Source organism: Xenopus laevis, chromosome 2L, assembly GCF_017654675.1.
Source record: "Xenopus laevis strain J_2021 chromosome 2L, Xenopus_laevis_v10.1, whole genome shotgun sequence".
Lineage (NCBI taxonomy): Eukaryota > Metazoa > Chordata > Amphibia > Anura > Pipidae > Xenopus > Xenopus laevis.
The window spans coordinates 126,163,331-126,187,198 of record NC_054373.1 but is presented as its reverse complement, the minus strand read 5'-3'; the positions used below and the strand labels follow the sequence as shown (position 1 = coordinate 126,187,198).

The following is a 23,868-nucleotide window of genomic DNA, read 5'->3' as shown; positions in this document are numbered from 1 at the left end:
CATAAAGCCTGGCAAGATTATCCACTGGAAGTTACAGCAATGGAAATAAAAGCGATGGAAATGATGGCTCTTGCCATTACAAACAGTCAACTGACAGAACAATCAAAAGGAAACACACAGATCCTGTTTTCTTTATAATAAAAAGCCCATGAGGTACAAAGATCCCACATTTCCATTAGCTGTTTCAGACTACAATGTCCCCAGGATACAAAGGGAATTAGGCATAAATAATGTAGTAGTATAAGCAGGTGTGGATGAGAGAAGGGAAATATCAGCTAGGGAAACAACATTTAGGAAATATTTGGAAATGGCCCACCATCTAAGACAAAATAATTGTACTATCACTATTCAAACTGTATATTTAAGCACATACAATCACACACAGGATTGCATTAACTGACAAATTAGCAAAAAATACATTACAACATGTACTCCACATAATGTCCACTAAAAAAAGGAAACACATTACTGAGACAATTTCAGCATAAATTATTTGCATTTGTAAAAGTCAGAGTTAACCCTCCTGAAAAACCTATTGTAGGTGACAAGTGGCACATGAACTATAAGAGATCTCTATGAAAACTGCCTTTAAACTTCTAATGTCTTATACTGAGCTGAGCCAATGAACAAATGAGCAGCAGTAAGGGTACCCTGGACATCCCCAAGTACAATGCAGAGGACACAAGCCAGAGATGCAGAGCACATTGCCTATTCAAGAGGAGAAGGATTAATCCTGTCACAGAGCTGATGTTTAGCACATAAGAAGCTAAACTTAAAAAACATTACATGAAGACAATACAAAATACAGGCAGTCCCCGGGTTACGTACGAGATAGGGTCTGTTGGTTTGTTCTAAAGTTGAATTTGTATGTAAGTTGAAACATATACATTTACTAATTAAATGCAACAAGTCTGTCTTAACATAGTATTTATTTTTACCTTTCTGTGCATATATGTTTGTACCTTTCTGTGCTCCGCAGTAGGCAAAACACAGCATAAGAACTGGGTCAGGTGGTTTATTAAAGCTAAATTCGATTTTTTTAAATTCATGTTTTTTTCAGAGAAAAAACTCTAATTCGATTCGAATTTTCGAGTCGGTAAAATTTGTCAGAGTTTAAGATATTCAATTTCTTTTGAGAAAGGCTAGAGGGCTAGCCGAAACGTTAGCAGTTTTTTGCTGAATAAACACCATTTTTTCACTTGCCTTATTTGGGACAATTTTTTTTTTTTTTTTTTTTAAATAACCCCCCAGTCAAATTTCAAATATATCAGAATTTAAGGGAGTTTAAAAATAAATAAATAAAAAAAACTCTAATGAATTTGAAATTCGACTCTTGATAAATGTGCCTCCCCATATATCACAGAAAAAAATAAGCAGAAAACCATATGTTCTTGAGCTATTCTGTACCCTGAAATTCATCTGCGATGCCAAAACGGTACAATTCAATTCAAAATGCTTAATATTCAATGCAAACACCACCAGTGGATCAGAGAAGGCAAGAGCCAAAATATATATAATTATATGAAATACAAATTTATCTTGTGAGAAAAACAAGTTGTTGGACTGTCCAGGGAGTGGCCCTAGAGAACAGTAGACAACATTATTCCCTCAGCAAAAGCTGTCAGATTTCAGGTTTAACACCACTGCTATAAACAAGCCAACCACATGTACTACTATATGTTTCTAGTTCAGCTACTAAAGTAGACATGGCAAGGGAAAGCAATTTAATGTTATAAGATTAAGTACAAGATGAAACCCAAAACAATAAAAGCAACATAAATGGTGCATTGTAAGCAAGTGAAGCCAATGTAAAGATAAGTGCAGTTGTGCTGATAAGAATCCCTAAAACTGCTACATAATCTTCCCTTTATTCATAGGATCTGGGTTTTATCAAACTTCTGCACAAGAAAAAGCCAGAATGTGCCTGTTTCTCTGCTGAAAAAAAAACTTGGATGAATCTCATGAAAACTAGTTTCACACAGATGTGGAATAGATTTGGATATAGTATGTGTGCACAGAAGGTGAAAACAAGGGCGTGGGGATGTATTTTATGGGCATATCCAATCCTTCCATACTTCCTCTGAGGACAAAAGTAAAATAATGAAATTAAGACCTGTAAAGTCAAAACAGGATAAATATAATATGCTCCATTTATGCCGAGTTAAACATAAATCATTCCACTACTTGTCATCTGTAGGTTGGGGAAAGGAGGATGCGCAGTGCAGGCTGGGTGCTGAGAAGAGAACTGCTGAGCAAGAGACAACAGCTGTTAATGGGGATGCGAATGGGCTGCTTTTAAAGGAGAACTAGTTATATAGTGAATAAAGTACCCCCTCTTGTAAATTATAAGGATATTATAAGTTACCGAGGAGTTTCATGACAATATAAAAACATGAGGCCGAAGGCCGAGTGTTTTTATAAAGGTCATTGAACTCTGAGGTAACTTCTAATATCCTCATATTATCATATATTTCAGTGAGTCATGTGACAGAAATGACATCAGAACTCACCGTTTATAAGGATATAATTTACTAGATAGTCATATCTTTTGTGTATTATAAAGTTATAATCACTGGGGGGGGGGTGACAAAATGTTAGGTTCCCCACACTAATTATAATCTCATACTTTATACAATGAGGTGTTTCAGTAAAAAACACACTAAAAGTAGAATGAAAAGCTAAACTAACATGAAAAAGGTCAGTTCTTCACTCTACTGTGCATGTTCCTGTGCAGGCTGGAAGAAAAGAAGAAGGAAGCTGAAGAAGATTACTGTTAACAAGCTCCTACAGAAATACCCTGGGCCAGTACAGTTTTAGGGCCAATGCACAGAGAGGAGGTCATCTCAAAAAAATGCCTGCTTTAGGGTTTTTCTTCGCTCAGCAGGCTGAGAGCAATGGATCCAACACTTGCTGTGCCCGCAGCTTTAAGTGAACAGGAGCACCAGGCCAGGGTATCAGATAAGCAGTTATAATCACAAGGTGGTGCCCAACACTTTTGCATTTCCAATGATTATACTTTTCCCTTGCCTATAGTACATTTTAAAATACAGGTATGTTACAGAAATCAGAAAAAAACCAACTAGCTTAGTGATATAGTGGGGTAGTCATATGCAAGAATTAAATGCTAGTGATATAGAAGCCCAAGCACAGATGGGTATGAGGTTAAATACTTTCAGAAGAGATGGGGAAAATATTTTTTTTCGAGAAGACAGGGACTGTGGTGCAGAAGGAAAGGAAAGGGCTGGGGGTGTAATAGAAATAAAGGAAGGAAGGTTTTCCCCTATGAACAACTCAATGTCTTGCATTGTATTTTGCTAACAGGAAAGGATGAAACAATCAGTTGTTGTGTCGGAACATGACATTGAATGGCACAACCACAGACCAGCTGAAGTACCACAATGTATTCTAATATCACAATTCTGAAACATGACAGAGCTAGAGAAGTATATTTTAACCACGTATGCATAGATTCTACAATACAGGGCCACATTATTTATGGAGAAGTCTATAAAAGCATTACTGGTCCTGATTCTGACTGGATGATCATACATAAAATACTTATGGATATTGTGGTTGGGTGGGAGAATCTATGCATACATGTTTAAAATAAATGATGTGGTCCAGTGCAATATGATCCAGTCATCAGACTCTGGGCAAATGTATGCCTGCTTTAAGCACAGCTTTAAACACAGCTTCATATTTTACATTATTTACAATATATTTTGCTTGGTTGTTAAATTGTTATATCTAATATCCATACCATGAAACAAGGCAGGAGCGGCTGTTTCCCAGAAAGAAAATAAAAACAGTAACAAAGGAAATGCATTCCTTCATGCAAGCACAAATAGTGATCCTTCCCCACATCAAATATAGACAATATGTTCCACAATATTACATTCTATTTTCCAGCAGAATTAAGCATGCTTTATTCTAAAGGTGGCCATAGATGCACTGATAATATGGTACGAAACAAAATTTCGTACGATATTCTGTGTGTGTATGATGGGAGACTTGGATATTGGTTGACTCGTCAATCGTGCTTGCCGGAAAATTTTGATCGGGCACCTTTGAAGTGCTGAATCGTCCGATTGAAGTAGAATTCTATTGTTTCTACCTGTATATATGACTATTCAGCTCTACACATGTATTGCAATGAGCAATCTTTCTTGGAAAGATCTTGTAATTGTAAAGTCTATGGCCGCCTTAAAGGAGAATTCAACCAAAAATTAAAAAAAAAACCTACTCCCCAACCCTACATGGACCAGGAAGATGGCTGCTGTTAACTACACTGGATAGAGTCTGCACCGTGGAGGTAAATAAAGATTTAAGCTGGCCATAGATGCAACGATCCGATCGTACGAATCCTCGATTCGAATGACTTTCGGGCCGTGTGTGGAGAGTCCCAACATTTTGCGTCCCACGGAGATTGGTCGTTTGGACGATCAGCCAGGCAGGTTAAAAGAATTCTGTTGGCTGCCGATTATATCTCTGCATGACTGTCACCTACTTTGTCGGACATAAAATTTTGTACGATTGCTGTAGGGGAAGAACATCGGCTGATCTGTTCTTTTAATGAAGTCCGATCATTCAAACGATCGGATCTTTGCGTCTACGGCCAGCTTTAGGGGCATTTGCCTGGGGTAGCAGTTAGGCTGGGGGTCTATGTAGGGTAGGGGGTAGGTTTTTTTTTTTTAATTTACGGTTGAATTCTCCTTTAACATCAGAGTGCCGAACTTCTGGCAATAATATAACAAGCCAAGTATATAACTAAAGAAATTAGACCATTCAGAGCACTCAGCCTTTGAAGCTCATTATGCTAAACATGGATGTTTATTTTGTGTTGACCTGCAGATAAAAGAAAGGTAACTTTCACAACATGCATGTCACCACTTGCCTTTTACACAAAGCTTTCTGTCCTCATACAGCAGCACTTAGTGGCACAAGTTCTGTTGTTCATGACACAGCATGAACCAGTAAATCTGATACAATGAAAGTTTATTACAAGGATTTTTACTGTCTGCTACCTCAACAGCTGTTGCTGAACAGCCAGCATTTAACAAATGTCAACGGGAGTTGTAGTTCTACAACAGCTGATGTATAACTGTTCTGCTACATAAATGACAATTGCATCAAAAAGGCATCCATATCAAATGGCAGAGGTACAAATGAAAATTCTTAAAAAATGGCACAACTCAAGACTTTTCAGAGATTTTTTTCCCTTAAAAATAAAATAATATTGATGTAATTGAACCTGGCATTCACTATTAAAAAAAAACGTAATTAGTAGGAAATTAAAAACAGCAGAATTTAGTGTAACTGTATCGAGCCATTTTTGTTACTATCACAAAAAGCCTGGGGATATTTAAACAAAAGCCGCAGAATAAATAGATGAGCAAACAGATGGAAGAAGGAAAATCAGTAAGGAACACATCTGGTAACACAAAGAATGGTATATCAGGGACTGAATACAGCATGATATTCTGACCCAAAGCGCATGGCTACAGTTGCTTGTGATATTCCATCCTTTCAGCTGAACTATTGCAAAGACTTCACCCTTACCCTCTCAGGAACTGGGGGTTCTGCTTCCACTTCAGCTTCTGCAACATCCTTGTACTTCTGAGGTGATTCTATAACAAGTTCCCTCTTGATGCTTTTGCCAGTACCCGTCCTGCTTTGCATTTTTCCCCCTCTCTACAACACGTATGTTCAGAGGCCAACACGGACTGACATTTCAGTAGAGTGACAGAGTGGGGAGTGCCTCTCCCAGTCCACAAAAGAAAAAAAAGGTATAAAGTGAAGTGCCAGAAGCTTTCTTGAGTGAAGAGTACAGTGCAGTTCTGAGCCGGCCTCTGAAGGGGGTTGGAATAGTGTCCTGGCTGGGAGGATCTGTTTTAATGTCACAAGGAAAACAAACCACAAGCGCTGTGCAGTGCATGGTGCAACGGGTCTCAGATTTGAAGGAGCAGATGTTAATTAACACCATGTTTTATTGGAAATTTGCTGAGCATTGTGTAGATTTATATGAGCCGTGCAGTTAAAACAATAAACAAAGAGACTGCTTTTTCTTCATAGACAAGGAAACCCACAATGTAATAACATTGCAAGTGGCAGAGTCATCATTTTATGAAGGCAGAAATAAACCGAATGCACAATATATCTTTCCCATTCCTTGCACACACCCTTATGAGCATTTGCTAGTCAGTGGAGAGAGATTTTCTAACGAAAGTGCTGCCTCTTAAAGGAGAACTAAAGCTTAACTAAAGAAGTAGATTCGAAATGTTGTACATTATGTTTTGGGCTACTGTACCTGCCCAAGGCAACCACAGGCCTTTAGCAGGGAGGATCAGTACCTCCAAACATGCCCCGGTAGCTCCCCATCTTCTTTTCTGCTGATTCACTGTACATACTCTGTGCTGATTTCACTTACTGAGCTTAGGGGACGACTCAAAATATACATTACACATAGAATATAAATGTCACAATATAATGTTGATTAATAATTAATACAGATAATTACTACATAGCAGCATAGAAACCAGTGCAACCAAACCAGAATTTAATATTTAGCTTAGTAGCATCAATTTATATGCTACAATAAATACGGTGTGTATACAACAAGATAAAAAACCTCAAACAGGATGGATAAGGAAAAAGTAATATTAAGCATCATTGACTTGTGGGACTGTTAGACTGTCCAAAGCAGAACACACCCTTCAGAAAGTCAAAGGCTATTACAGTTTCCTGTAACTACGTGTTTTGTGTTTTTCAACAACAGAGCTGCAGTTATTTCTTGAGCTGATACACTGGGGCATTCCTGCTATGCACACACCTATCTTACAATGACCTGCAGAAAAATACATGCATATAATTTACTGGAAGATCTACATAGAGCATGTAGCAAAATAATTGTTTTTGCTAGGAAAACCTCACATCTGGTTCATAAGGAAGTTCAGCGCTTACCAAAAAATAATAAACATCTAAATCAGAGTTTAAAGAGAATAGACACACGCATACACTCTCTGGGGTTTTCTAATCCCAAATAGGGGATTTACTGAATCCACTGAACCAGCCCTGGGTACTGTTAACGGAGAGCCAGACTTCTATCTTCTTCTATTCTTACAGGTGTCCCATTAAGTTAGGGTTAGAGCATATGCGGTACAGAATTTTATACAAATTTTCTAAATTGAGTAAGCATGTCCCATACTGGTAGTAGCGAAGGTAAGAATCTGTGGGGAGTAAACAATATGGAAGTATGCCGGTGCATTTTTGAAAAAGTAGTTCTAGCATGATTACCAAGTGAGTGAATAGAGTCACAGTTAGCAGCAGGTTTAACATTGCCTGTTCCCCAAACTTGAGTGTGGACAAGTCTGCAAACAGAGAACATTTTTGTCTTGTGATACCAAAATACACATTAATTAGTCTTACCCAGTGGTGGCCATGGAAAAGCATTTCACAAGGACACTCAACAAGAGCTACTGTAAGTGTCCTAAAACAAATATCATCAAGCAAAGTACTGACAAACTGTTTTAGCTGTTCTACTTACGCTATTGCCTAGATCAGGGCTTGTTGAAGGAAAATGAAATATGAAGTAATTGGGAAGATGCTGTTTTTTTTAGGAGACCACTCCCCCAGTGACGAATTGCTTGCCTCCTACCCTGCCTAGCAGAAACCACTTTGTCCCAGGCATTCAGGTATCCCCTGCAGCTGGGCACACCATAGCAACACAGAGGAGATGTAGCCCTGCCAATAATAACAACTTGGCTTATGAAAACAAGAAAGTTAATCAGCGCTTCACATAAATCTCCAGATGAAAAAACTGGATTGCCTCTGCTGGATTGCCCCTGCCTTCAATTCTATCCCCCTTGGTGGGTGTATACAAGAATATCAACTACATATACTCTAAGGAAGTACAGAGATTGTGTAACATAATGAAGTAGCATTAAAAAGGACATTAATGTGCACAGTGTCTGATTTTGTCATATATTCCATAGCAAACACCAGTGTGATTTTAAAAATACAGAAAATAATGTGCATAAAAAATGTGCCAGATGTGTACAGACATTAATAGTGCCCATGTTGCTCAGCAGTAAATAAACATTTGCACTACAGAGTCATTTTGTTTTCGTTATGGCCCAAACATGAAAATTATCTTTAAAATTCATCTTCTTTAAAAGGACTGCTATTTAGTTCTCTGAAGAGTGGTAAAAATAGATTACCTAGAAATCGACAGAAACAATATAAAATAACACTACTAATTATTATTGTTATACAAATGGTACATATATATATATATATATACACATATATATATATATTATATATATATATATATATATATATACACATATATATATATACACATATATATATATATATATATATATATATATATATATATATATATATATATATATATATATATATATATATATATATAAAAATTAACAATTAAATGTCAAGTAAAATGTTAAAGGGGTGGTTCACCTTCTAGTAAACTTTTAGTATATAATAGAATGGCCAAATCTAAGCAACTCTTCCATTTGTTTTCATTATTTATTTTTTATAGTTTTATACTTATTTGCCTTTTTCCTCTGACTCTTTCTAGCTTTCAAATGGGCGTCACTGACCCCCATCTAAAAAGCAAATGCTCTGTAAGGCTACAAATGTATGGTTATTGCTAATTTTTATTTCTCATTGTTCTAGTCAGGTCCTCTACTATTCATATTCCAGCCTCTTATTCAAATCAATGCATGGTTACTAGGGTAATTTGGACCCTAGAAACCAGAAACATTTTCTCTGATAAAGAGCTGCCATTTTTTTTTAAAACTCAGAATAAGATTCAAGGCTTTTTCTCCACATCTGTGTTTGTTATATGATCTGCAAATGGCCTGATGACATTGCAGTTGTGATTGGTTGGCAGCTGCTCAAATGTATACACAAGTTTTGCATTGCGATTATTGAAATTCATGCTATGCAAGGCAATGAATAAATCCTGAAGAAGTTTAAAAATGTGTTTTATAGTGAAAACATTTTTCTACATAAAGAAAGCAAGTTGTTTGTCCTTTGCAGATAAAATGCACATTTTGCTATTAACTATATTTTACTATATTTTTATGATTGCCAATATTTCACACATAACTTAGCAGAACTATCTCACAGGACTTGCTGCATGAAATAAAGTTGGTTGGGACACAGTCGTGATAATTGGAATTCGTTACCACCAGGTGCCCAGGTACACTGTTCTTTAGTATGATAAAACTTCTCTTCGTTATCATAATTCAATAACATCAATGCTAGGCAGTAGGATGGCAAAAACCTCATACTTAAATAAACCAACAATACCTGACTAGAACCTAATTAACGATTTTTTCCCATAACAAAGCAAGCTATTAATTAAAAGAAAAATATGGATGCCGTATTTTGAATTTATATCCTGGTATTTATATAGTGGTGACACACAGAAAGTTATACATGATTTACATCAGTCCCTGACCCAGTGGATCTTACAATCTAAAGCCCCCAACACATTCATATACAGTAGGATCAATATTTATCAGAAGCCTTGCCTGTATGTTTTGGGAGTGTGGGAGGAAACCAAAGCAGGCATAGGGAGAACATGTAAATTCTGCAGAAGCAGCAATTGAACTCAGGACCCCTGGAAAGTAATGCAGAATTGCTAAACCCTGAGCTACTATGTTGGGCAAATTTGCACCTAGTATTCTACCAACAGATGGCTGAAAAAAGATAATTACGGACTGCATGCTATGCGCTACTGCCCACGTGCAATTTGCCCAGTGTTCATAAATGACGGCTACTGCCTACAGTTGTATAAGGAAAAACTGTATCAAAATATAACTCCTGCAGGAAGATTGTTAAGTTGGATACGGAACAGTAGTAGGTTTGTAATTGAAATTATTTAGAAGGTTTAGAAGCTAATAATACATTTAAATTTTTTTTTTTACATGCCTGGTGCTCAGAGAAAAACTGCATAAGTTTGGTAAACTTACTTAATTCATATGCTATTCATATTCCATTGATATCTACTCTATTCACATATACATATCGTGTGTGCGAAAGCATGACACAGTGACTACCTGTAAAAATTAAAATGTAACAGGATAAGAAATGAAACAGTGTTGCAATAAAAAAAACACTAATAGACTAACATCCAGTAACCAAGTTTACATATATTACACTGAATACATAGAAACAAAGCATATAAATGGTTTGTCCTGCCCTATTGTGATACATATCTCCTAGCAAAAAGCATGATTCTTTTCTGAGAAGCATGAAACAAACAATGGTTACATTGTATTGACATATTCCATAGGGAGATGAACTCAAGTGGCAGCTGCATAAAACCCCCACAGTTTCTCCCCTGATATAGCTCTAGAAACATGAACTTGGAAGACTGGTAAAATATACAATAGTCTATTAACAATAACAAAAAAGCATTTAGGGTCAGGCCACACTGGGCGTTTTGGGGAGATTTGGTCGTCTGGCAACTAATTGCCTCGTCTTTGCGGCGACCAATCTCCCCAAATGCCTTCCCTCACTCTGCGCTGGCTAAAATGAAGAAAAAAAAAAAAAAAACGCCGGCGCTAATCACATGCAGCAATTCTTTTTCGGAAGTCGCCCAAAGTTTCGAGGCAACTTCAGAAAACGAATCGCAGCGTGTGATTAGCGCTTTTTTTTTTCCATTTTAGCCAGCGCAGAGTAAGGGAAGGCATTTGGGGAGATTGGTCGCCGCAAAAACGAGGCGATTAGTCGGCAGGCAACCAAATCTCCCCAAAACGCCAAGTGTGGCATTAAGAGTATATTAACTGTTTACTCAGCAGCATATAACCAGCGCCTCCTTAAAAAGTAAAACAAATGCAAAAGTAAAAAGAGCAAAACAAATGCAAAAGTAAAAAGAAAAAAAAAAAGAAGATATAAATATCATGCAAAACAGCCGTGGGTATTGACATTTTTTCCAATAATATTGCTCAAACACTTCCTCCTGTTACAGTTAGAGCTGCATTATTTCTGGTCAGGTGATCTGAGGAAGCACACAGACCATCACAAAAAGTTGGCTCAAGGCAATATTTACAGAGTTATATTTACCAGTTTGGTTCTTTATTAGGTCACCTAATATGAAATAAACTATCTATTGGTTAAGTATTCATTCTGCGGGTTTAGTTTTCCTTTTAAGAACTACTGGGGTTATGTAATAAAAGCCATTCATTTTGCCCAGGAGCAGTAACCCATCCGCAAAATGCACTTATGGACCCCACCAAAAACAATGGATAACTTTCTATAGCTGTTTTGACTTGAGTTACCCTTTACCTATATCTAATACCGGTGAAGTTCCTGTTCCCTTCTATGGTCTGCAATCATCTTTAGACTTTTCATTTATGCCACAACCCATACAATAAATAGTGATATATGCACACCTAAAATAATTACGATCCCTGCATTAAATTAAAGCCAAATACAATTTGTAGTTGCTTCCAAATGATAACAGACAATATAAAAGTCAGCATTCACTTGTACCAACACCCAAGTAGGAACAATCAACAAAGAAGCAATATTGATATAAATAATAAATAGCAGTAACAGTAAATAACAGTAATACAAAAACTGTTATGTATGCTATACACATATAGGGGTTGATTTATAAAAGGTTGAGTGTTAGAGTTTATTTTACCACGAATTAACTCAAAACTCGAATGGTATCTTACTTAAGAAAAACCTTGAATGTGAAAAACCCGATGCTGAGAGTTCGAGTACCACAACCTGAAAGCTTGAATAGATTGAGTTTTTGGTGAAAAAAAACTTAAATCACTCCAATCATTTTAGCTTCAGGCAAAAACCCCCGGAAAAAAACTCGAACATCAAGCAGGCTGTTAACCTTTTCAAATGGTTCAAGGGAAATCTGCTATTGACTTCTACAGGACCAACAGGTTTTAGGGGGTGTATTTTTGGATTCAAGCTATTTCCAGGGTTGGGGTACAATAAATCTCAAATATTTGTTTTTTTTTTTTTATTCGAAAATGTGAGTTTTGACCAGAAAATACAACTCAAATTTTTGTGGAAAAAAAAACCAACTCGAACCTTAATAAATGTGCCCATAAACTTTTTGTATCTTTCCAGACATATAGATATGTGCTTCCCAATTATACTGATGTGCTTAGTTCTTTATTAAAAAATAACAATATAAAATAGGGATAATTTCAGTAGTCTGAGCTACTGTGTTTTGTGTTGCTAGTTACAAACTATGCCTTACACTGCATTTAATCCTCACGTGAAAAAGTCACTTTACAAAGGTATGCATTGTTTTCAGATTATGATCATTGCAGTTGTATTAGAACTTTTGGATCTGGCCCAACTTTCAGTACAAACAAGCTCCTCAGCAACATACAGTATCAGAATTTCTTTTCCTTCTCAGCTCGCCAGAAAGCCAGACTTAATCATAACAGAAACCAGGCATGTAACTTAACGACCTCTATAAAGAATAGGTGAATATACTGCATTATTCTTAATTTAAATGGATTTTCAACCAAAGTCCATCAGATTTGGTTCCGTAAAGAATTAGATTGCCATTAAGTGCCCCGATAAGATGCACAATTAAATCATTGTTTGTGCTTCAGGCACTAGATCATAAATCACAGGCCTTGCAGAAACACTGACTTGTTAATGTAATGATTTATAATTGATCCAAAAAAGAAGCACTAAGATTCGAGTTAACTCGTAGCATCTGGCCCTAGCCTTAGTGCAGCTCCAAGCATACTATCAACAAAATAAAAAAAGTGATTTTAAAAAAAGTGGCAAGTCAAGCTCATACACATCCTGCCTCCATGTAACATACAAAATGAAACTGCAGCGGATGACTATCCAAAGACACTCGCAGCATAGGGTGTCGTTTATAATTCAGTATACTATTTGATGGTGGATAGTAACATTATTTACAGGTATCTGCCACCTATCATTTACTGCAAAGTGGAGAAATACAAAACAAATTAGTGCTACAAATGATAGCAAATGGCCTTCTGATGGAGCATTCAGTGCAGAAAGTTAAAATGCCCATTAGACCTCCTAGCCATTGCTTGTTACAGAGCGACACTATTGTAATATTGTGCAATGAATTTTGCAATTCTCCATTCATCCTTCCTTCAATTATATGAAGTCTGTCAGTACACATATGCTGAAAAACAGCCCCACACCATGATGTTCCAACCTCCAAACTTCACTGTTGGTATTGTGATTTGGGGTGATCTGCAGTGCCATTTCTCCTCCAAACATTGTGTGTGCAATGACATCCACAGAGTTCAATTTTGGTCTCATCTGACCAGACCGTATTCTCTCAGAAGATTGTTGGCTTATCCAAATGTTGTGCAGCAAACTTTAAACGAGCTTTAACATTCTTTTCCTTCAGCAGTGGAGTCTTGCGCGGTAAACGTGTATAGAGGCCATGTTGGTTAAGTGCATTACTTATTGTTTTCTTTGAAACAACTGTACCTGCAAGTTCAAGGTCTTTCTGAAGCTCTCCGCAGGTCTCTTGGTATCCATTGAAATGTAAGTATTACACTGCACACCCGGAATCTACTCACTCTGCAGTAGTGGTGCTGGCCCTCCGCTGACCTGGCACGGTGCCCCTTCTTTAATGATTTATGTCAACAGCATCAGCGTTTCGGGGGTACAACCTCCCTTCATCAGGATATAATTACAAGTGCAGCAAAAAACCTTTAAAGGCATTACTCCGCCTCTTCTCTTATGGTCACAAATTCCATAATATCCATTATTTAAATTAACCCTTTCCAAATATATCGTAATACATTTTCAACTTGAAATTTTTTTTTCATAAAGTGTAGAGTCCCAGTAAAATGTGAATAAATAGTTCATAAAAAGTCCAGTGTCCTAAATCCCAGGTAATGATGAGTGTAATACCATATCCAAAAGACTTTTTTTTGCTTTTTAGAAAAAAACAGGTAAGATATTATTTCAACAACGAAGGTAGTGAATAAGAATGTTTTATACATCTATATTATATGTGTTACTATTTATGGTATTTATGGTACCTGTTGTTTCCTGAAAAGCAAAAAAAAGTCTTGTGTATATGGTGACCATAAGGGAAGAGGCAGGGTTATGCCTTTAAAGGTTTTTGCTGCACTTGTAATTATATCCTGATGAAGGGAGGTTGTACCCCCGAAAGGTTGACGTTGGTGACATAAATCAATAAAGAAGGGGCACTTTCCCCACTGCAGAAATTTGTGTGTGTGCGGATCGGTGAACAAAAAGCTGTTCTTGGTATCCCTGCCACACCTCCTTTTCTTCATGTGTTCAATACTTATTCCCTGTGTCATTCCACTTTTTTACACATAATTTATGGAATTATTTGATTTCTTTGAACGTGTGGATTACTTGGGTTGTTATAGCCATCTGGTGTAAATTTAATGTCAATATCTCCATTGGAAATATATTTAAAGACAAAAATGTTGACGTGTTCAATACTTATTTTCACTGCTGTATATAAACAGATCAATATGCAGGGTGGTTTAAATTTCTAGTCTTGACCCTTGCATGTGTTATGTTCACTCTGAGAATGTTTAGTATGATGCTCACCTGTTGTAAGAAAAACCCGAGTGTCTCTGCAATGTGGAGGTACCACTTGTATGGTGCTTCCACCTAGTGGGCTTCACTTGAATACCAATGGGTGACCTCCATACTACAGTTGTATTTACAGAATAACAGTAAAATAATTTTATATACTTATACAAAAAACAGACAGATAAAGAGTTTGTTCATCGTACAGCACCTCGGTGCCAAACGAACACAATACTCTCTACAGTCATACTGAATTTTAGGTATGAATATAGTTAGTTTCTCACACTGGAATTTTAGTTCTAAACTTCAAAGGAAACGGTCTTGTTCACTACTTTAGGCAGAAACCTCAATACACATGGACTACATGCCCTACTGAGGCTCTTAACGCAACAGTTTGTCCTCCAGTTTCAAACACATTGGGGATATGTAATAAAAGTTGTGCTACAGGTCTAATCATCTATACTAATTAAACAGCTGGTAGCATTCAGGGTTGTTAGGCAAACTTAGTTCCATTTATTACATTTACACTCATATGGAATAAAAGGCACTACGTTTGCCCAAGTAAAGTAACCCATAGCAAGATATAAGATGTTTGCTTTAAAGAGGTGACAGTAAGTAATCTGCTGTTTGGTTGTTATAAGTGATGACAACTGTAGCACATTTTACACCTTATATTACATAAACCATCTTTTCATATGAAGACTTTGCCCTACCAGCTGCAGAGGCTGCCTTGAACAGCTAGTGCTCCTCAGGTCCTTCTGTTGTGAGTCTACTCTAGCTGAAAGCTTATAGTCCTCTGAATCCTGTTCTTCCTTCTGTTCTTCTTTTGACCACACTTTAAAGCGTAACTCACTTACTGAGGCTTTTTAACTAACTGATTGCCTGAAAATCATCTAAAAACTAGATGGCGGTGTACACAGGGAGGTACAAGCTGATCAACTACACCTATGGACAGAGAGACTGCTTAGTTCATAGGGGGCTGTAAATATGGGTGTCCCCTACATTCACATATAATACAGGAATACTGGCAAAAAGTATGGTGTACTAAAAAGAAGATGGGCAGGATCCACAACAGAAACTTCCTGAGATATCATACTTAATGGCCTATATATCATGCTGTGTAAAACAGTGGAGAAAAACATCACTGGTAATGTTGCCGAAAGCAACCAATCATATATTTGCTTTTGTTTTCTAACTTGTAGGTGTTTAAATCGAATTGCTGATTGGTTGCTATGGGCAACATCACCGGTGATGTTTTATACAGCATGATAAATAGGACCCTTTCAATGTAAAACAAGGTACAGGTTACCCGTTATTCAAAATGCTCTGGACAACAGATCTTTACGTTATTTGGATCCTTTAGTCTACCTTAAGTCTACTAGAATATCATGTAAACATTAAGTAAACCCAATAAGCTGGTTTTGCTTCTAATATGGATTAATTATATCTTCGTTTGGATCAAGTACAAGGCACTGCTTTATTATTACAGAATAAGGAATAAGGAAATCATTTTTAAACAGTCTGATTATTTGGATAAAATGGAGTCTATGTGAGACAGTCTTTCAGTAATTCGGAACTCTATGGATAACAGGTTTCCGGATACCTGATACCTTATCTGTACACATTTGTGTGAGTGAGATGCACAGAAATGCATTCATAATTTTCAAAAAATTCATGAATGATCCTTTGTTGGATTGTATTGTGTATGTCTAGTTTGCTATAATGAATTATTACTAAATGAAACAAAAGTAGAGGTGCAGTAAGTTCCCTAGAAAATGCACTAACAAATGTCAAGAGACACTTCACATGGAAGCAACAGTTTTTGCTTGGAAATGCTAAAGGAAAATGTGATGAACAAAACAGCCAACACCCAGAATGTAAGCCGCCAGTAAATCAGGAAATAACTGTTATTTCTTTCTACACATCTTTCTGTATTTTAGAAAAGCAGTTATTTTACTAACTTCCAGTTTTTTGGTACTACTTAATATTCAATGCTATATACTGAAATATCTGTCCGGGGCAGGGACCGATATAAATGACGTATAGTCAGTTTATTGTGCTGCTAGATAGTACTCACGTCTGAGGATTCTTAGAAATAAGTGCATTGAGACCCAATTCTATCACCTTGTGGCATTGAGCGGTCAGCAGAAAGAGCTTCTGTGACATGAATAACTTACATAGGAGGATGGATATTAGCACAGAGCTGCCATCAGGGAGTACAAGGGGTACTCTAGTCTTAAGCCCTGCAGCAGAGGGGACCCCAAGAAACATAAATGCCATGGGTTGAGAAGGGGGCAGGTTTTGGGCAGATCATGTTGAGGTGGACATGAAATATTCACAACCCTGCCAAAAAACAAAAACCCAGAGAAGATTCCCCAGAAAAATAGGAGCTTGTGTGGTAGCAGAATTATTATATGACAATATATAGCAACCCGGTGCTTTACAGAGGCTTTCAAAGACCCTATACAATGGAACACACAGTTTGTTTGGTGTCGGAATTGCAGCACTGTTGTGACAATCGTTTTGCAGGAATCTGAAGCCACATTAGACTCAGGATATAGATACTAGGGTCCTAGATACACCTTGTTGAGTGCAAAGCATAATTTTTTTTAACTGAGAATTTATGAAGGTTACACTTGGTATATTTTATAGTTTTTAAGAGTTTGTCATCCCAGCCATGAAAAGATCTTGTCATAATCATTAAGTCCACACATTAAATAGCACAGGGTACTAAATATTTGGTAAGTTGTTAGAGCTAAGGTCTGTCACTAAACTCTAACATACAACTGAACAGAATAGAGTTCAGCTGTTAAAGCAAACGCATACAGATGAACAGAACACTGATCTGCTTTGGTAAATGTATCAATCCTTAATACCTAACCATGAGGCAAATATGTCAGTAAAATGTTAAAGCAGCATAGCCCCCAGTTTAAAACTCGGTAAATTTGCAGCTAATATTGCTTTTTAATACATCTAAATACTTACATTGGGTCAGCTACAATCTACCATTATTTTCAGCATACCACAATAGATGACTTTTGGTGAATTTTGTGAGTGACTTTATTGGAAGAATGGTGACTCTATATAATAAAAGGCACAGACAGTGGCGTAACTAGATATTACTGGGCCCCACAGCAAATTATTTTTCAGGCCCCCAGAATGTTTAGAGGTTGACTTGTTTTCCCAATATATATTGAAACTTTATATGAATTAGGGCCTCATGGTACCCCTATACCTCCTGGGCACCCCTGCAGTCACAGGGTCTGCTTCCTCTATAGTTACACCCTTGGGCACAGATATGTATTTTAAATGTTTACATTTAAACAGTGGCCATTAAAGGGATGGTTCACTCTTAGTATATTATAGAATGGACAATTCTAAGCAAATTTGCCAGTGATCCTCCTTAATTATAGTTTTTGAATTATTTGCCTTTTTCTTCTGACTCTTTCCAGCTTTCAAATGGGGATCGCGGACCCATCTAAAAATCAAATGCTCTGCATTTATGGTTTTATTACTTTTTATTCATTTTTATTCAGGCCCTCTCTTCATCATATTCCAGTCTCTAATTCAAATCAGTGCATGGGTAATTTTGGCCCTAGCAACCAGATTGCTGAAATTGCAAACTGGAAACAATCGCAAAATTGTTTCAGAATATCATTCTCTACATCATACTAAAATTAACTAAATGGTGAATCTCTTTAAATGCTAGCTACAGACCTGTAGCAAACTTTGCTCCTTAACCTAACCCTAATGCACATAACTTAGATTGTGAGCTATTATGAGCAGCGTCCCTTTACCAGTCAGTAATCAAATATTACCTGAATGATGCTGTATATACCCTTCTAGTGTATGCTATTTATAAATACTTGTTATTAATAATAAATGAACAATCATCACTGACAAGAGGTAAATTTTCATCCACAGTTGCAACTTACGTTTCAGGCCACACCACCCTAGCCACTGTTTCACCAGAAATCTGCATAATCACATAGCTGGAAAAATAAACAACTGCCTGAATTTCAAACATATCAAAATCCATAAATTGAGTAGGTCTTTGTCATTGCAGCTTTTTTTAAATGTGCCCCCCCCCCCCTCAAATCATGCAGGTCTCTTCTTGTAGCCAAGATTATTGCAAATTATTTTGCAACAGCATCTGCCCAAAATGTTAATACATGACTAAGTCAATAGAAATTTAAATGGATCTCAGCTGCCACACCCTGTGCTGAAGTACTTATTTTCAATCATTTAAAAATATAATTTAGATGTGTTCTTTAATTTGAAAAAGTTACAAACAAACATGGCAGAATTTTTGCATGAAATTAAATCAGACCCAAATAAAATTAACATATACTCATTAAGATCTAGTCAATTACTGACAGTATTTCTCCTACAAAACATAAAATATATGTGATCACTGAGCACCACCACCAGTTTGACAGTGGTAAAGTCAAATTTGTGTTTTACCACAATCTCGTTCAACTGCATTTTTTTGAATCCAAATTTAGGGATGCATGTTGACCTCACAAAAGACATGTAACCCTTGAATAAGAAGAAAAGTTGAGGATTGGATAAATGCAGGATCACTCTGCACTCACTGATGAAACACCTGTAAGTAAAAGCCCTTTGGGTTGATGCTTGTAAGCACTGGTACACTCAGACAGCATGACAATTCTTAATACGGTCTGTCTCTAGTGTCAGAGGAGATTTCTGGCATTATTGCTCAATATATTAGATGGCAAAGCAAATCTATATAAGTAGCGGTCCATATACAAAAATGCATTGCACGCTAAAGCTCATTTAATAAATGTAAAGTAATGAACTGGCCAGGTAAAATCAGTCTACCATTTGCTAATCAGTGATAGTTAGCTATGGGTAACAACAACTGATATATATTAGCATAAAGCAGCACAAATACAATTTTGAAAAAAATCAAAACAAAAACAGGACTGAAGAACTGGATCTAGGGGTTGGCAGAAGCCTAAAGCACAACGGTGGGGTGCTAGGACCCTAGCCACATACCTCTATTGCCTTCTCTAACTTCAGCGCTGAACATCCACCAACAACTGAGCAGGTGGAGGGCATGGGTGATGATAGTGGTTTGCCTTGGACAACAAAAGGCTTAAAAAGCCTAATAACAACCATCACTGCTTAAAGGGATTCCCTACCAAAAAATAATTTGTTTATGCATAGCTTTAAAATATACATACATTAAAACATCTATATTCTCTGCACACTTGGCAGACCTGGAAAAGAATACACTTCTCTTACATTTTGTAATAGTCAAATCCAGCGAGATAAACACTGCTTTCATTAGCAATTAAATTTACAGACAACTTTAAAAAAAACACTGAATATTGCTTAGAATTACAGTTTTCTTGGCTGCAGGACCACTTTAAAGGCATGAGAGGCATCACAAAGACCTGAGTGAACTAGACTAATCAAGCAGAATCATTGCATCGGTATGTAAATATTCATGTTACTCGACAGATCTTTGGCTAAATTCATGCCAGTTCTGTTCAAGATTTACACTGTGGATTTCTTAGTGAAGAATTTAGTGGACTGTTATGTATTAATGCATTTTTACCAAGTCATCCAAATCCCATTTCTACTCCGTACTTCTGGATTTAAATTCTGGGGGTATTTGAACATCAGTTAAGCAAACTGGTATGCACGGATTAACATTGCATATACCTACCACCTCCTAACTTTTGACTGCTAGAATTGATCATTTTACATTAAAAAAATGTCAACGTACAAATTATTAAGGGTACATAACTATCCCGATTTGTTTTTCAAAACATACAAATTTGCATCACATACACCTATTTTGTGACTTTTTGGTATGAACAGGTGCAGTAGCTGAACAAATTCATGCAGGCAGCAAACATGACAGCTTAATAAATTTACAGCAACATTTTTCTAACAACCCACATGCACAATGAATCATTTCACAGGCACACACATTGTCTTCTGATGCCATTAACAGCTCTATTGTATTGAACTGAATAAAATAATAATACTAATAACACCACAAAATTCAAGTATTTGCCATAATACAGCTAAGGATGGGGAAGCTTTTCCACCCCATGATCTTCTGGGTTTAGAGCAGAGTATGTTCGGCAGAAAATGAACCTCATTATGTTTAACTTTCACCCCATAAGAAAATAAAAAGATTAAATTTAAACATACATATGCAAATGAATTCTGCTTTAAATCAAGAGAAAAAGCTTTTCCACCCATCCTCAGGTTCTATTGCTATTAAAAAAATTAAATGACTGAAAAGGAAAAGAAAACCACGGATATAAAGATTAAGTTAACCTATCAATAAAAGGGCAAAACTAACATTTTTAACATAAAAAAATGCCACAGTAAAAAGAGTAATAAGCAAAATGATATTGCATTTACCAGAAGAGAAACTGTGAATCCAGAATCTTCTCTTGATAAGCTGTGTGCTGTATACTCCAAAGCATTATTCTCCCCTTGCTGTTTGTAGATATAAGCACAATTCCTTTCCAGTGCAGTACAAATACCTTTAAAAAGGATCACGCTAGTAGTGCAACCCATTCCTGGTTTGTTAGAATGGACATTTTTAACAGTCCTGGCTCCATTTGCTGGCAATCTCCATCTGTCTCCCTCTTCCGGAGATTCTTACATTATACTCATTAAAGATCTCTGAAACACTGACTAAGCCCATTAAACGGAAAGGAGGAGTGAAAGAGGGCAAAAGGCTGCAATTCAGAAATGATAAAACCGATAACCCTGCATACAATGAATAGGAAACTGGCAATGGCAGCATGCATATAGCCAGCACCACATTTGCTATGTGCTTGTAAGGAATGCTTTGGGCGATGCCCAAGATGTAAGAGATACAGATGCGGCTACTGCTGCTGACAGTCACAGCGAATCTTAAGGCAGCAGGGTCTCTCCCAGAAAGCACTGCGCTAGTACTCGCAAATGCTTTTTCCCCTGACCTAAATTTACTGTATGGTGTTTAATACTTCATTATAGATTTCCACATAAGGGGAAAAGCCGCTTGAAAAGGAAGTGGAGAGAACGATAATTTCTGTCGCTATGGAAACATGTTTTAAAGGGCCGTAGTATGTGTGCTTGCTATGGAAATGGTTTGCTGAAACCAAGTCACAGGGGAACGAATGATTGACACAAGCAATCGACTCCATTCTTCATCATTTCTGTGAGAGAAGGAGCACAATTTTCCTCCTCTAAGAAAATCTGTTATTGACAATCAATTGGTGTATGTGTCACGTTGGGATGTGTTCTTTCATAAGTCTATATTACAGATAAGATTTTAAAAATTTTTAACAATCAATGTTAATTGTTCATCTTGATTTTAGTCCGTCTGTAAATATGTTTGACAATGTGCATGAATCCTGCCCTGCATGCATATAAAACATATACGTGAATTCCATGCTCATTAAATGTAATTGGCCTGCACAAAAATAAAAATGGAGCACTCATGGATATATATATATATATATATATATATATATATATATATATATATATATATATATATATATATATATATTTATTTAATTAGATATACAGGTATAAGACTGGTTATCCAGAATGCTTGGGACCTGGTGTTTTCCATAACTTGGTTCACCATACCTTGCGTCTACTAAAAACTCATTTAAAAATTAAATAAACCCACTATGGTTGTTTTGCCGCTAATAAGGATGATTTATACAGTACAAGATAATGTTTTATTATTAAAGAGAAATAGGAAATATTTTTGGTGTCTATGGGAGATGGCCATTCCGTAATTTTGAGCTTTCTAGATAATGGCTCCCTGTACTATATATACATGCATATCTGGGGATATTTTCCCTTACTTTATAGCCAGGCCCTCTCCTATTCATATTTCAGTTTTTAATATAAAAGGTCTCATAAATCACGTAATAATATATGCCTAATTGCTATGGTAAGATTCTAGAAACCAGATAGCTGCTAAAAAAATACCAAACTGATGAGGTGCTGAACAAAAAGGTATGTACAACAAAATCATAAAAAATAAAAAATTACAAAGCAGAATTTGATCACACTCCTGGAATTTCATTAAAGGCAGCTGTTAAAACTGATACAATAGTTGCTAAGATTCCACAGATGCTGCTGAAAAATATATCAACTAATGTAGCAAATTGTAACTGAATCACTGAGCTGCCAGACTGAAACACCAGAGGATGGAACATAAAACACCAATTGTAACTGATGACAGCACTATCTACCATTTACTGGAATAAAGTGCAATGAACATCTCAAACAGATTTCTTGCTTTATGCACATATATTAGTATGTGATTTATGTGACATTTCAAGGTCAGCTATCAATTAACACCTGCGAAATTTACACCAACCCACACACACTCAAATTATGCAGTTGGGGAGCTTAACCCATTTATGTAATCACCAAAAGTATCAACATTTCGGGTGGGGGGGTAACACCATCCATTCATCAAGATTATCATCTTACAATGAACATCCATCATCAAACATTTAGAGGCACATTTATCAAGGGTTGAATTTCAAATTCATGCAAGGTTTTTTTTTTTTTTTTTAAACTACCATAAACTCCCATGAACTCGAAATTTGACCAATTGAAATGTATTAATAAAATCTAATTTTTAAAACTCAGATTAACAGAATAGACAAGAAAACTCAAATCGAATTTGATTTGAATTGAAAAAGAATTGATACAGGACAGCTGCAAACAACTCAAAATTGATCCCTGGACATCTCCCATTGACTTAGACAGCTATTCGGCAGGTTTTAGGTGGCGAATAGTCGAATTAGAGTTCTTAAAGGGCCAAAGTATGATAAATTCTGAAAATCGAATTCAAAATATTTTAAAGCCTCAAATCGAAATTGAATAACTCCGTAGTCGAATGACAGTTTTGACGATAAAAAACCGTGAAAATTCAAATTTTCAATTTGACCCTTGATAAAACTGACCCTTAAAGTCCAGCAGAGGAAATTACATCAGTTCTATTGTGCAGGGATCCATGTCGGCTTAACAAAACAGACAACCATTCATATATACCCATGGAGCTATCCTTTATGTGTAGGAAAAGCTTAAAACCTTCACAATGTCTACTTTGGGGGGGGGGGAGAGAATAAAAAAGTAATAACAGCGATATGTACTACTTTGCGGCAAATTATATGTGGATATTAAAAAGACGGTTAAGCTAGCCACTAAAGAGGAGTTGGTATAATGCCAGTAAACTTGGCGTATGGACAAAACAATAATTGCCCTGTGCCATAGCATTAA

At 36.5% G+C, this 23,868-nt stretch overlaps 1 protein-coding gene across 22 annotated transcripts in view; it reads right to left on the bottom strand.

Annotated features, from left to right (window-relative positions):
- dock9.L (dedicator of cytokinesis 9 L homeolog) overlaps nt 1-23,868 on the bottom strand; it is a 153,531-nt gene that overhangs the window by 108,599 nt on the left and 21,064 nt on the right. For 6 of the 22 annotated variants that reach the window (XM_041580763.1, XM_041580774.1, XM_018244676.1 and 3 more), the window contains exon 1: nt 5,560-5,830. The exons of 4 other annotated variants lie outside the window; for them this stretch is intronic. In XM_041580763.1, the coding sequence (XP_041436697.1) occupies nt 5,560-5,679 (120 nt within the window). In that variant the 5' untranslated portion in view covers nt 5,680-5,830. Of the gene's footprint in view, nt 1-5,559; nt 5,831-20,988; nt 21,501-23,868 lie in introns of those variants that run through there. 12 more of the 22 variants (XM_041580766.1, XM_041580771.1, XM_041580769.1 and 9 more) reach the window with 6 other exon arrangements.